The sequence below is a fragment of the Leuresthes tenuis genome, unplaced genomic scaffold (genome assembly GCF_036924035.1).
Source record: "Leuresthes tenuis unplaced genomic scaffold, fLeuTen1.0.hap1 SCAF_15, whole genome shotgun sequence".
NCBI lineage: Eukaryota > Metazoa > Chordata > Actinopteri > Atheriniformes > Atherinopsidae > Leuresthes > Leuresthes tenuis.
The window spans coordinates 14,250,030-14,264,799 of NW_027325369.1; the positions used below are offsets into that span (position 1 = coordinate 14,250,030).

The 14,770-nt window shown below is 40.4% G+C and overlaps 1 protein-coding gene across 3 annotated transcripts in view; it reads right to left on the bottom strand.

Moving 5' to 3' along the window:
- The window catches only part of smoc1 (SPARC related modular calcium binding 1), a 62,536-nt gene extending 57,672 nt beyond the window's left edge, over window positions 1–4,864 (bottom strand). For all 3 annotated transcript variants that reach the window (XM_072365957.1, XM_072365955.1, XM_072365956.1), the window contains exon 1: window positions 4,498–4,864. In XM_072365957.1, coding sequence (XP_072222058.1) covers window positions 4,498–4,599 — 102 coding nt within the window. In that variant the 5' untranslated portion in view covers window positions 4,600–4,864. The remainder of the gene's footprint in view (window positions 1–4,497) is intronic.
- Window positions 4,865–14,770: the final 9,906 nt, after the last annotated feature.

A 14,770-nucleotide genomic window follows, 5' to 3' on the forward strand; every position in this document is an offset into this window, starting at 1 on the left:
CAAGATGTGCCCACAGGTGGGTGAAGCTGCCAGCTGCGGGTAGAGGAACAGCACAAGCAGGCCAGAGGACAGCAAGTCCCAGACCCAGTCACCACATAAAACAGATAAGGGAAAAATTCATAAAAAAACAAATCATAGTAATAAAAATAAATGAATAAACACACACACACAGCATACGCATCCACTCATGTTCCCCCTCCCTCAACTCCGCTGGGGTGTGGTGCAGCGGACACATCCAGGGGCCAGCAGCCGCCCCGCCAGCACAGACCCCGAAGCAGCAGAACAACTCCTCCTCCCGGCCCCTCCCGCCCCAGACAGCACCCAGGCAACAGGGGTGTGGGAAGACCCCTCCCCTCTGGCTCTTCAATATTTTCTAATAGTGAGCAATTAAAATTGAGGGGCAGCCAACCTTGTAGAACTGGGAGCATGGCCCTCCGGACAGCCTACATACCCAAAGAGCCCCGTCCACCAGATACCACTCAGTGCTACCACCCCCTAATCTGTGTGTGTGTGTTTGATAAGTAGTAATGTCTAAGGTGTAATTAAATCAGGGGTGGGGGCTGCAGAGTGCAGCAAAGGGGACCACCTACATGGTCCCATCCACTATACCCCACAGCACACACACGCCCCCAAAACCCTACGTGTGTGTGTGTGCTGTGTACAGGCAGAGTATGGGGAATCTGGCTGCAATAGGCATCCCCGTTTCCTGGGACCTGCCACAGGGAAAGAGGGCCTGACGTCCACCAGGCCTGGACCTGCAGAGACCATATTCGGGGAGCTTTTTTTGCACATTAGTTGATGTTTTACCCCATTTTATTCAGTTCTTCTTCTTCACAACTTCTAAATGTGAATAATTTCCATTACCACAGGCAGAATCCAAAATCTTTGGAAATCCAGCTTGTTCACTTTTCTTCATTTGGACTGCTCAGCTTGTCTAACATCTGAACTGAATTTGACTGAATGATATTTCATAAATCCAAAAAATCATCAGTCATTAGTATTTGACATTATGTGTGTTACAAACTGGATGCAAAGACAAAGAAAGATGTGAGCTTTTACCAGGACGGGAGAATCAAACATAATGATGCTATTTATGACTCCTCTAACTCCATCTCCATCCTGTAAGTGTAAAATAGTTCAATACCAAAGCATGTATCCATTTTCTTTTAATTTGCCTCATCTACTTTTTCCTTTGATCTCTTAAATTTCACTTTTTTTTTCAACAACTGGCAGATAACAGATTTCTTTTTTTCTAAATGTTATTGTTTCTTAAGCTGTAAAGGAAAATAAATATTTCAAGTCTAGAAATATATTCATAAATCTGCAGCTGCTGTCAAGGGCAAAGCAAGTTTTCTTCTATGCAATATCTCATCTACTGTGCTGCAAAGTCAGACCAAATCTCATAAGACACCCGCACAGTGACCAGTATGATATACAAGCATTGCCTGTTTTACCTTAAGGTCAGACTTCTCTTCTGCCCTCACATTTAATTTACCTTTAAAAACAAGATGTTATTTCTTTGTGCACTTTGTGAGCATAATTAAGACTCACAGGCTATGCAGACACACACACACACACTGCTCACACCTGCACTGTGGCTGTGATCTACCTCACACCAATAAAATATATATATTTTATATATTTTATATTTATATATATTATTTTTTTTTAATAAATTAATTTAAAAAAAAAAAAGACTTTCCTGCTTTCGAACCAGGGCTCTACTCTCCCACGATAAAGGTATGTAGTCTTGATTACTTTGTCGCTAAGGCCTGGCTGATTACGTTTGTTTTTCAGTGAGTTTATGGAGTCCTCACTGATACTCTCACCAAAGAATGCAGGTTGACTGCTCGATGCATCCCATACCTGGCACTAACAGATTGATGTGATGAAGAGGATTACGGATGCATTAGCATCCTCATTTGTTAGCACTTATTTCGGAAGGTTTCCCCCTGGGAAAAAGATTTCTTATTAAAACAAAAAAAAGTTTGAGGATACAGTTCTGTCCACCACCTGCCTCATTAATCTGGTGATTCCAGCCCCTAAGGTTGAAAAAAAGGCTGCATAATATCTTTTTGCACTCATTAAAAAAAGGCAACTTTAATCCTCTTAGACTGTCATTTTGCATCACAGCTCATAAGCTCAGTGAGATCATGATGTCTTTTTTTTTTTTGTTCTTCTTTGACATGACATGACTGATCATGAAAGATTGTGTTGCACTGCTGTTGAAGTGAAGAGTGTGATCACCATCCATAACCATTATCACGCATCCTTATCATCAAAGGGGCCCTGACCTCCCTCTAGCTTCTGAACAAATTACTAAAATAATAAAGGAGACTGCAAGGTTAAAATCACAAGAATAAGGAGGGAGTGAGCAAGACAGACTTATCTCAATGACACGGACCACAACAACGACATGAGGAATTTTTTTTTACAAAGAATCATTTGTCTCCTGTTAACTTGTGTTGTCTTGTTCTGAGAAATGTTGGACTTGTACCCATTACATCATGGAGCCTCCAGGGATGTGAGAAGGAAGCAGTGTTATGCAGGGAAATTTCCTCAGTTCCCCACTGATAGCAATGTGGAAAGTGGGGGTGTAAATTCTGGTCTAATGGCAGCTGTGAGCAATGTTAAAAGTATCCACCTTGTGGTGAGTGGGGGTGTTCAGTGGCCGAGTGTGACCTTGCAAAGAGGAGGACAAAGTGGATGCAGACAGAGTTTAATTTGATGAGGATAAAGTTGATGAAGATGCGATGATTATTCAGCAGTTTGATCCTGCTTTAAGTCAGAAATGTTTATCAGTAAAGAGTTTAGTTTTGAAAACTTAGAAGCTTTGCTTTCAGATTGACCACCCTGTATTTGGGAATTCATCCAGTGCGGGTTTCAAAGGTTTTTCCCAAAGCTGAGGATGAAAGAATCTCCCAGCCTGCAAAGTAGTGTGACCTTCTTTGGCTAAAGTTACAACAGGAAGAAAGACGTTCACCACAGTAAGATTATCTATCATGAGAGACCCTATAAATCCCATTTCCTAAAACATCCAAGCACATGTGGCTAACAATAAATTGGAAACCCGGAAAGAAGCAAAAATGTAACAAAATAACACACTCCATGTTCATTTGCACTGAATCAAAAATCCAGTTAGATCTGCTCAGTACCTGGCCAGAAGATAAACCATGACGAAGTTAGCAACACAAAACTGATTAGACAAAGCATAAGTTCATGATGGCTCCTCTCATAGACCTCAGTGGATTGTGTATAGAGGGAGTTTTCAAAGACATTGTGAAATAGTTCCAGTATGTGAGAGAGTATTACATATTCACCCCCTGCCATGAGTCCCCCCCACAACCACAACTATTACAGTGCATCTGCGAACTATAACAATACTGTTGCCCTCTGCTTTGCATCACTTGGTTCCCTCTCTGCCTGGATGGAGCAGTGAGTTTTTTGTGAAGGAACAGAGCAACAGTGAGGGGGGGGACAAGTAAAGCAGTGTGTGAGAGAGCGGAAAGAATAGACAGGACAGTGAGACATAACAGTGACAAAGATCTGTCTGAGAAAAGTAGAGAGAATGAGAGCAGGGTCGCTGGGGTGACGGAGAGCAGGGAAATGTTTGGTCAGTGGTCAGACCGAACACACTAACCCTCATTTACATTCACTCGATTCACTCTTACACTCGGATTGCACCAGTAAATGTGTCCAAAGAACAATAACAAAAAATAATAAATACAATCTGAATTTTGGTGGAGTCTAGCTCCACAAATCCACCTGGTTGGAGATGGATCAGGACTGGTGTGGCTGTTTCTAATCACTCAGTGAGACGGGATAATCACTTTTGGAAAAAGCATCAGAATTAAAGCCATAAGCTGCCAAAATTTTCTCTTCTCCTAGAGAGGTTCAATATGGAGACGTTTTTTGACTAAATAAAAACACAATAGGTCGATCAGCTGCACAGGTTTAGCAAAACTTTAAAAAAGTGAAACCAAGAACCCAAATCCATCATAGTGCCTCTTATTTCTGAAGCTTATTTATTTAGTTGACAAGGCCATCGGTAAGAGTTAAGGCATTTAACTTGTCTAACCCATATAACATGTTATGACTGCGTGGAAAGTCCTTGAATTTCATGCCAGCTGCTGACTTTATTGATTGCTTTGAAGAACTGTACTTAATAAAAGCATCAAAGGTCGACTCATACCCTTCTTTTTACACCTGGTCTGCACAAAAAAAAAACATAAAATGCAATAATGCCCCCCCCCCCCCCCCCCCCCCCCCCCCAAAAAAAAATCCACCCTAGGTATAGTAGGGTAAAAACTTATCACGAATTGTGTCCTTTTATAACAAAATTGTAAAGAACAATTATAGTGAAGTGAAGTGAAAATGCAGTCTGAACGAATGACGCGCTGTAGCGTTTGGCACATCACCTTGGTAATTACACCAAATGAATCCTTCATCTGAAACAGTGCAGACTGTGTGCCAGCAGACACACAGATATCCACTCACCCGTGAGCCAGGCTTCTGTGCCGAGACGTGAGGCAGGTAACAGAGAAACAGCGGCGCCAAAAAGCAAGAAAAGGTGAAAACAAGAACGCTTGGCATAAACATAATTGAGTCTCGATGAGCGCACGGTGAGTCCGTCTGTTTTCAGGCGGGTCCTAATCTTCCACAAAAAAATAAATAAATAAAAACGCACGCACTTTTCTTTTCTTTTAAAAGATTTCTCCTTTATCTGCCTGTCCAATCACTATTCACATAGTGCCACGCGTTGGATCGAAAATCAGGAGTCGTCGGTGACCATTGCGGTTGAATTTATCCACTAGGAGAGGACCAACTGCTAATCACGGCTTCTACAGGTTGAGTCGCTCCTGAATCCATTGCGACTTATTTTAAAAGCAAAAGAGGAAGCGAGCCCCGCTGATTGGCACTCCTCGGGCCCAATAGCAGTGGCAGTGGGGGACGGTGAGTAAGCCACGCCCACCCCCAAAGTCGCCCAAGGCGGAGTAGAAAAGCCACTGCGATCAGTCAGGAGAAAGGAGCTGGAGAGGCAACAGCTATTGAGACGCCCAGCGTAATATCGTCAGTCTTTGAGAGCAGAGACAATGGCCGAACAATTGTGAGGTCAAATTTTAGGTTTTCATCCCCATTCAGGGACACGTAATGCTCTATAATAGCCAAGTATCCTGCTGCTGTGACATTTAGCCTGCGTACTTGGTTTACAATGGAAAACATCTATTGATTAAAGTCAATAGCTGTCACAGGCACAGCAGGGGGTCAAGCATGTTTGTGGATTTGGTTGTGTGAGTCTGTGTGTGTGTTGGCTGAGGATTCAGTGGTTGATTTTACCTAAATAAACCTTACTTTCTGAAAGAGCAGAAAATAGAGGAACGCAACACTACATTTAAATAATGTTTTGCATTGAAAAGCTGGTTTCAATTTACAGTAACAAATGTATCAGTATGCAGGGCAAAGGATTTCCTAATTTGATAAAATCCTCAATTTGATCCCTTTTCTTTTTTTTTTTTGGCAGTTTGAAAGGAGATCAACACATTTGCATCATATCATTATCCACAAGACACTGATTTCTGATAATAGTCAGTGGCGGAAAGTATATATGTTTTTCAACTTAATTATACAATTAAGTTCAAATGTCCATCCTATACTTTACTTTATTGAGGGAAAATAGAAGGGAAAAGTGTTAGACAGATATGAAGATTAGTAGTAAATCTGCAGCACAAAACCAATCCAACAATAGGCTGTGATAGTTTGTATTGCCATATGTGCCATGTTTCCATATAATAGGGCTCTTTACTTTACCTTATGTGCATTTGATAAAAATTATTTTTATTGCAAGACTTAATTTGTAAAGTAACATTTAAAAATTCCAGTTATGCTTCTCTCACAAAGGTAAAAAAAAAAAACTTTGACAACCAGTTACCACACTGCATTATTGTCCAACATTACAGGTGTGCTTACTATGCACTCATAAGTGGTCCCATATTAGTCATCCTACAAACTGTCAACTTCTGGCTCATGCATTCCTCTTCCCCTCTGTGCGCTCTCTTTCTCCATCCTTTAATTTTTAGATAAGCTTGACGGCCCGCTTAGAGAAAGTTACAAAGAAATAGGAGAGAGCTAGGGAAGGAGAGCTCTGTGCAGGTGTCCAGCTTCAGTCCAATAACCTCTCGATCCACAGAAACTATGCTTTTAAGAGCTGAAAAGGACCATCCGCTTCCACCCCCAAAAGCCCTCCCTAGCACTCTTTGTCCCTATAGATATTTTTTAATTGTTGGTTGTGACAGTTCAGCGGCCTTTTGAGTGGCTCACTGAAGAGCCTTGTAATTGGAGCTATTGAGCTCCGGGAATTGGCACAATTAGGGTCAGCATTAATGATTTCTGTGTGCTAGCCATCCTCTATAAAGAAGGATTTTCTCATATATGATGGAGAGAATTTGTGAAGAGGGTCAAGCTAAATTGTTGAGAAAAAAAAAGGACAGAGCAGATGTATATAACAGGAGAAGAAAAATTAGTGAGTGAACTCTAGACAGTGAATTATCTGGACTCTTGTTGATCGCAGAGCTTTGGGACTCAGCAAACTGTTCGTGCCATATCATTGTCAGAGATGTGCCCAACTGCAAGCTGTTTCTCAAAGCAGTGAGAAAACAGCCCCCCCACTCACGCACACCCTTGTTTTGTGCCAGCTGGTTCACTCATGTCTGACTGAGGAAATGTTGTGGGAGGTAAGGATGAGGAGCAGAGAGGGGGAACAGGAGTGTCTCTTGGAATGTTAACGAGATCAGTTTATATCTGCTCTTCCCTCTCGCTTCAACCCTCCATCCCGAACAAAGAAGACAAAGTTTTCTGGGGAGTAAAGCTATTGCAGGGAAAGCATGGGTCGACACTTAAAATTCTGTTGTCATTTGGCCGAGCATGAAAGAAAACCTCTGAAAACAACAACAACAACAACAACAACAAAAAAACGCAATGAATGGGTACGCTGAAAAGAAATGTATTTCCCAATTACCGCAACAGCCCCTCCAGAGATGCCCCAGCCGCTGTCCCCCAGCCAGCTTACTACACATGGCCGAAAATTAGCAGGTGTCTGTAGACACAGAAACACACGGAGTGGTACAGAGGCCACCCAGAGCTGCGACGGCGGGGCAGATTTAGCACAGATGTTCAGCTATGACGTAACATGAGCAAAAAGTTTACACACACACATACAGTTCAGATGTGTTGTGCTGAATGTTGGGATTAAAAGGATTAATAATAGTGTTGCAAATTAGTACATTCCTTCATTATTATTATTATGGCTGTTTATAGTTTAACACTAAACAAACAACTTTCTTATCTAAATAAAGGCTGAATTTATACTATGCCCACTGTTTAAGTGGCCTCTTAAAGGTATGTTTTAGTTGGGAAAGTTGTACTTTTACTCAACATCAATTACAACCCTGTTTCTAAAATCTGGAAAGCATAAGAAATGTCAAAGAAATTTGAAATAAATTATTTACGAATCATTAAAAGGCTGCAATCAGTTAAAAAAAAAGGGGGACAGGTCTGAATTGCAGAAGGGCCAGTTTAGTAGTCTCTTTCACTATGGAGCCATGCTGTTTGTTATATTTTAAGCAAACATGGTTCGGTTTTGTCTTGCTGATATAAGCTAGACTTTCTCAGAGAGAACAAAAAAAAAACAAGAGAAAAAGATTTGAAACACATTTATGGTGACCAAAGGTCTCAGGAGAGGGAACAGCCTGACTGGAATTCGACCAGGTGCTTTTCCTTAACAAATTATAGAACTTTAGTTGAAAAGTGGGTCATTTATTTTGACATGACTGCAGTGGAAGGAACATGTGGGCTATCAAATGAACCAAATGAAAGTAATGCTACATGTTCTGTCACATTCTCAGATGCCCATATTACTACCTCTGTCAGACTAGATTGAATGGATCTGGTCATTTTCCAAAGCTCATGGCTGATAGGCCACGTTGTGACACAGATTGGCAAGTGAAGGCACCGCATTGACAACTAAAAATGCAAAAGATCAGTTTAGTCCAAAGCTAACTTCAAAAAGCATATTTTTACTCGCAAAGCTGAACTCTCAATGTAGAAAATGAGTATGCTGTAACTGATCAGTTGGAAAGTCGGTCACCCATTCTTTATTCGAACATTTCCCTAAATGATGAATGCCATATTGGTCCTTTCACTGCTACAAATTTCAAATGTAGTAACAGAGCATAGAATCTTCAGAGGAAAACAGGACTGATCTCCTGGTAAAGCTCTGACGTGAATGAAAATATCAGATAACATGTCATCTGGATGCATATATTGCTATAAAACCAACATAAACACCCAAAAAGAAATAATATATATACATTAATGATGATTTCACAGATGTCAAGTTACCCATGCCATGTGTACCGATGCACCCAATACTGTCACCGATGCTGGCTTTTCAGCTGTGTGTCAACCAGATGGTCCCTTTCTTCTCTAACCTGAAGGCAACAGCTGATCACAGGACAGTTTCCTCTTGGCTTCATCTTATATGAGCACAAAACCAAAGAAGGCAGCATTATTTCTGATCTTATCAATGTTTCATATTTTCTTTGTGTGATGGGCTTCCCCTAATTTATGGATACAGTGACGAACTGTGTTCATTCACAGCAGTTTGAAGAAGTGTTTTATGAGCACATGGAGTGATTTCTACTTTAGAATCTCCGGAATCTTGGCTGTTTTTATTGCAGTGCTGCTTTCAGTTTTGTTTTCAGTTGTGACACATGCACAAAGAGATTTTCTCTGGTTTTTCATAATCGTTTTAATGATAAATGTTGTGATGATGGAATCTCAATTCTTTGTATTATTTCTAGATTGCTGAACTATATATTTGCTTACTCATTTTTTCAGACTAATTGCAAACTGACCCAAGTAATTGTGAAATCCTCCACTTAAAACTAGTTTCACTTTTTTTTAGGAAAAATACTTTTTTCGGCACTATTTTTGTTTACTGCTCCACTTAAGCTTAAATTTCAAAACGATTATTCAGTAATTATACTTTCAAAACCAAAGTTAGCTTCATATATTTCAAAGCAAGTTCAATTTTGTCGTAACTATGTTTGAACAAAAATACATGAATTAACTTGCAGTTGATTCCTGCAAGTTAATGAATGTATTTCTTTGTGTGAAAACAAGTTAAGAGAGAGGTGTCAATCAAGACAGAGCTGAAGCACAGCAGAGAGGGACAGAAAGGGGCCTGAAAGTTGTTCCCAATTTTGTATTGTAGTATACCTTCTTCTTCAGTCCTGCTTTTAATTCATTCCTCTTTAATTGATAAGGAGCTATAGGGTTTAAAAAGTTAATTTAAAAAGATGCTATTAAAGCATTACTGAAAAATAGCCCAGTGAATATAATACATATATAGTATATATAGTTATCCTGCTAACAGAAAAACAAACAAAATTAACCAACAAACAAAACAATTCTGTATCGAATACAAGATCCTGAGAATATCCACTAGTTTTATGTTCAACAATATTTTTTACATATCAGTCCCTCCCCAAAATTTGTGAGATTTTTCCTGGTATTTATACATTTATAAAGTGGTGCTTCTTGGGCATTTTATCATGGTTTTGGTACTGAATTCATCAGTCATTTATAACAAGGGACCACTATAGTGAACACTTTTACTTATCTCAAGTTTTAATGTTTTTATGTGTATGTTTTATGTTTTTTATGTTTTTTACTTTAAACATGTTAAACATTTTCCTAGTTTTCCAACACTATATCAACTTTAACTGAAAAATAATCATGTTAAATTAATATAACACCCTAAAAGAGGCCACTCTGCATTATAGGTGCTTCTGCTTTATCTCCAGGACATGTTGTTACAGTTACTTCTATGCTTTTACTAACATAAAATTTGGTTGTTAGTATCTTCATCCAAAGGTTCACATTTGCATAATTGCACAGTCGAAATACTTCCTCCAGTAGCACAGCTCTCTAAACCGTGTGTGATAATGCATACAAACCTAGTATTGTAACACACAAGTAAACAGAAATCACAACACTGAATGAAAGACAGACGGGGAAAGGGGGTGGGAGGCGTGCTGAATGGAAAAAAATTGGAGGTCAGATAGAGAGCCCTCTCCTTTTAAGTGTCATCTGGATTTCATTTAATAAATTCCACATATTTTACATGTACTGGCTGCAATTTTCACTAGCTCCTGAAATGAGGAGCCATGTACAGGCCTCGGCTGGCCAAAGGTTTCGGACAGCAGCAACTTACTACCCTCTTCAAACACAAACTCGGACATAAACACACTCTCTCTAACAGTGATGTAGAAGCATGCCAGGTGACGAAAACGCACAGCTACAAATAAATAAACGCACAAAGCTAAATTATCAGAGATGTGAAGGATTTTTACACAGAGAGTTAAAAGAAAAGTGGCAACAGAGACCCATGAGTTTGAAAAGGGCTATTGAGTCTGGGGTGTCCCGCACCTGCGCTGTCTATTCACCCCACTGTTTACACACTGTCATCCACAATTACTACCTCCTGGGGACTGTGCTGCCTGCTCTCCACAGGGCCCCCAGACCCATCCAGGGCCCTTATGAATGCCTAATTGAGCATACTGCTCTCCTGATTAAATTAACAGCTCTGTCTCTGGGACCTTTTCCCCTCTTCAGCTAAGGAGGGGGACTATTCCACACTTGCATGGGACCCCTGTACAGTCCAACAGAATACAGAGCAAAAAGAGAGGGGGTTGGTGGCTGGAGAAAGCAAAGGGTCAGAAGGGGGAGTTGTTGAAACTGTCCAGAAAAGGTGGCCCTCTCTGTTAGTAAACCAAGGCTGGAAGTGTGAACTGGGGCAATGAAAGGTCTCAGCCTTCACAGGGCTGCTGAGTTCCAGCAAAGCAACGAGTGTACAGGACAGTGAAAACAACAACATCAGCATACAGGGCTGTACACACACTCATGAGAAGTGCTTCTGCAACTTTAACTTTCTAACACTTCCCTTGGAAACACTCTTTTCTTTCATTTCTTAAAACACATACCATTTTTCATGTTATCTTGTTGAAATAGAGCAGCTGAAATTGAGCCTTTTCTGTGCTTCCAAACCAGCAATGGTGGAAGAAATATTCAGTTACTTCATTAAAAATTGGGCCACCAAGTAAAGTCCAGCACTGAAAATACGTAAAGTTTCACATTCTAAGTGCGAAAACATTGTCAAATGTGAACCATAACCATTAATGTCACATCAAATTTCCAATTTTTTCTGTCTTTAAAGAGCACAAAAAAAAATTGGACATGTAAAAATAAAAAAATAAAAAATGAGCTAAGTATAACATCATGGAAGTCAAGGAAATAAAAGTTAAGATACACATGGCATAATCATTTCATGTTGGCCTCAACTTGTTTGAACAGTGTTAAACTCAGTAAATTTACTCCACTGTGAGCGAACCATCTGGCTCGATCCACTACGATAGTAGTAAAATATAATAATGAGTAAAATCAGAAGCTCTCTGGAGAGCGATGGAAATGCATTAAGGATGACAGCACCCTCTCTGTTTCCAGGTTCTGTAAAGGAGTTTGGCATGTCTTTATCACTACTTGTCAAAGCTTGGCTCACATGTCCGACTGAAAGGCAGATCTGCCTCTCTCAGGGAAACGAAACGGATGAATTCATGTCAGCTGAGCATGCTGACGGTCTGAGACGTGCAGCCAAAAGTGCATATAGTCCGAGCTGCCTGAATTTTTCTCTGTCTGTATCCGCTGATTGGGTTTATGTGTCGTCTTTGTGTAAAAGTAAGCCTCCTAAAGCAGTATGAACGGCACAAAGATCTTTCTCTAAACACAGATACTGACTCGAGTTTGTTATAAGATCAGACTTCTGAATCAATCACTTGCTCTCACATTTTCCAAAGAGGATGAGCACATAAAGAATCAGTCAGGTTGAATGGTGGAAGTGGAAAAGGATTCTGTGGTCTATTGAATTAAATTAAATCCTCGCGACTAAATAAGAGAGGGACCATTTGGCTTGTTATCAGCATACAGTTCAATACGTGGCGGTGTGGGGCATGGCGTGGGTAACTTTCACATCCGTGAAGAGATCATTAATAACCAAAGATTTTGAGCTAAATATGATGTCATCCAGACATTATCTTCTGTATGAGAAGTTCTTGGTTTATTTCAGCTAGATAATTATTGTGAAAAAAGTACTTTGACAAACTTAAGCAGCTTAAATCCTACATCGAGCTAAAATGGAAAAATATTTTGTTTTGAAAACTGTAACAGTTGCTCTCCTCAGTTCCCAAATGCTTAAGAAGTGTTAAAAGAGGAGGTAATGCGACACAATGGTAAATAAACCCTTGTTCTCGCTTTACCAAAACCTGTTGCTGGCATCAAATTCTAAATGAGGGCAGATTCCTCATCAAACAATTAAAAAAAAATTTATTAAATTAAATAAAAAAAATAATAATCACATATTCAATATTTTATGTTTTGTATTAGAACTAATTGCAATTCTTTAAAAAAAGAAAAAAGAAAGGGTTTTATATTAATTTGTATGTTGAAATTGTGGTTAAGGCTGCTGCTAATTAACTTGCAAGTTCCCAGCATCAAAAACATTTAGACAACAAAACAAATTATTAAAAAGAAAAACAGCAATCGTTGTATTCATAGTCTGTCATTTTGATCTAAATATAAATTATTTCCCCCATAGTTAAAGTTAACCATTAACTGAAAAGAGTGCTGTGCTGAATTTATGCCACGTGACAGCTCTGGTAATCTAATGTTAAAAACAGATTTCAGGGTATAAATGTGCCTCTGGGCTGTTTCAAATAAACTGCATTTTTATCATCAAAAGGTAGCTTCAGTCGTGCTTGCAACCTCACAAATATACTTATGCCTATCACCCCCCCACACACACACACACACACACACACACACACACACACACACACACACACACACACACACACACACACACACACACACACACACACACACACACACACACACACACACACACACACCCCACCCAGTAGATGAGGGGAATGTACTGGGCTCTCACCACCAGCTGGGCTTTGCAGTGGTCTCCATAACTGCTCCGAGCTGCTCACCTCTCGATGAACCCCCAGGCCAGCTTTGGTGGGGAGTATGCCCTACCAAAAACAAAAACAAAAACAAAATTTCTGCCAAGCATACCCCTGCACCAGTGAACTGTGCAGCCACCACACCGTGCCTCGCTCCTCTCTGGACCCCCACGCAGACCTCCGTGCCCCCAGTTAACAAGCCAGACAACACGTTCCCTGTTGTCACTGTCCTCTTGATACGGCTTGCAGGCGGGGCCAATTAAACTCGCACTGTTCCCCACACCGGGTCAGGAGTTTAGTGGGTCATCAACACCACGATTTTCACCCAGAGTTATCTAATCCTGATTTAAGTACTCTCACTAGACCAAACCAGGCCAGTGTGTTTTCAAAAAGTAGCTTTCAGTAGATTAATTAATGCTGTTGTCACATGTAGTGAGGGAAAACAATCAGAAACTAAAATTTGATAATATAGCACCTACTGTGTGTTATGAGAGGAGATGTAGCAGCTCTCCTGGTGATAAAAGCAGTATTACAGGCATTAACTGAATGATTTGAACAGTTCACATTTCAACTGAAAATCTAAAAGAAAGACGACCCAATTCATCCTCCAATGCATGCAGGATTCCTCCCAGGGCCGGTTCTACACAGGCATATATGAGGGGGCAGTCAGAAATGTGAAGGGGGTATCATGAGTAAACATCAGGCTCCAGCACTTTTTTTCTGTGCTTATAATAACAGTGTTTTCTTCATGGAATTAGGTTGTTAGCTACGTGTCCAACCCCAACCTGGAGAAACTTGGCTGTACCACCTGAAGACTGAGCTCCTGCTGGTATAGCTCTCTAAAATAAATTTGAACATACAATCAGATTTCACACACTATAGTCAGTATTTACAAAACTGAAAGGTAGTCTTATAAATAATTTTAAAAAATATCTTCTTAAACTAATTTATAAAACACAACAGATATAGAGCAGAACGTTTTATAACTGTTTTCTTTCGTTTTATTTGGCTTGTTTTTTAGCTACCCAGTATTGGCTGAGATAGTGCATTGCCATTGAAGTCACTGGGTAGCTGAGCAGGCTACTTTGGGGTAGCACTTGTTGGGGGAGGTACAGAAGCAGTGCTTGCTGATGTATAGTTAAGTGAAGTATAGTTAAGCTAGCTGCTGTCTCTGATGTACTAGCAGCAGCATCATTGCTACTACTATTAGTACAGGCAGGAGCAGCACTACGCTTCTTAAAAGCTCTGAAAAACAGATGCATTGTGAGCTGCTGGAAGCTGGAGTGGAAATAAACTGGCTTTGTTCATATGTCAGGTGCGTCTGCAATCCCGATTGGCCACTCCTGGCCTGGGTGTGTGCTGCGCAGACTGTAAGATAGACAGCGGAGGGACAGAGAGAGGAAGCTGATACTGTATCTTGTCCCTTTTTCGGCAGATTTTTCTGCTACTGCAGTTACTTTTGTCAACTTGTAATATATTAATTTTGTGGTTATATTAACATGTGCTTTCTCAACTTCCAAAAAATTTGATTTTAGGGGGCAAGACATTTATTTGAGGGGGCAATGCCCCTGCGTAGAGCTGGCCTAGATTCCTCCTTCATCCTGAACCGGGTTACAGGGAATTGGAGTCTGTCCAAGTCGGCACCGGGTGAGAGGAAGGGTGCACCCTGGCCAGCTCGCCAATCAATG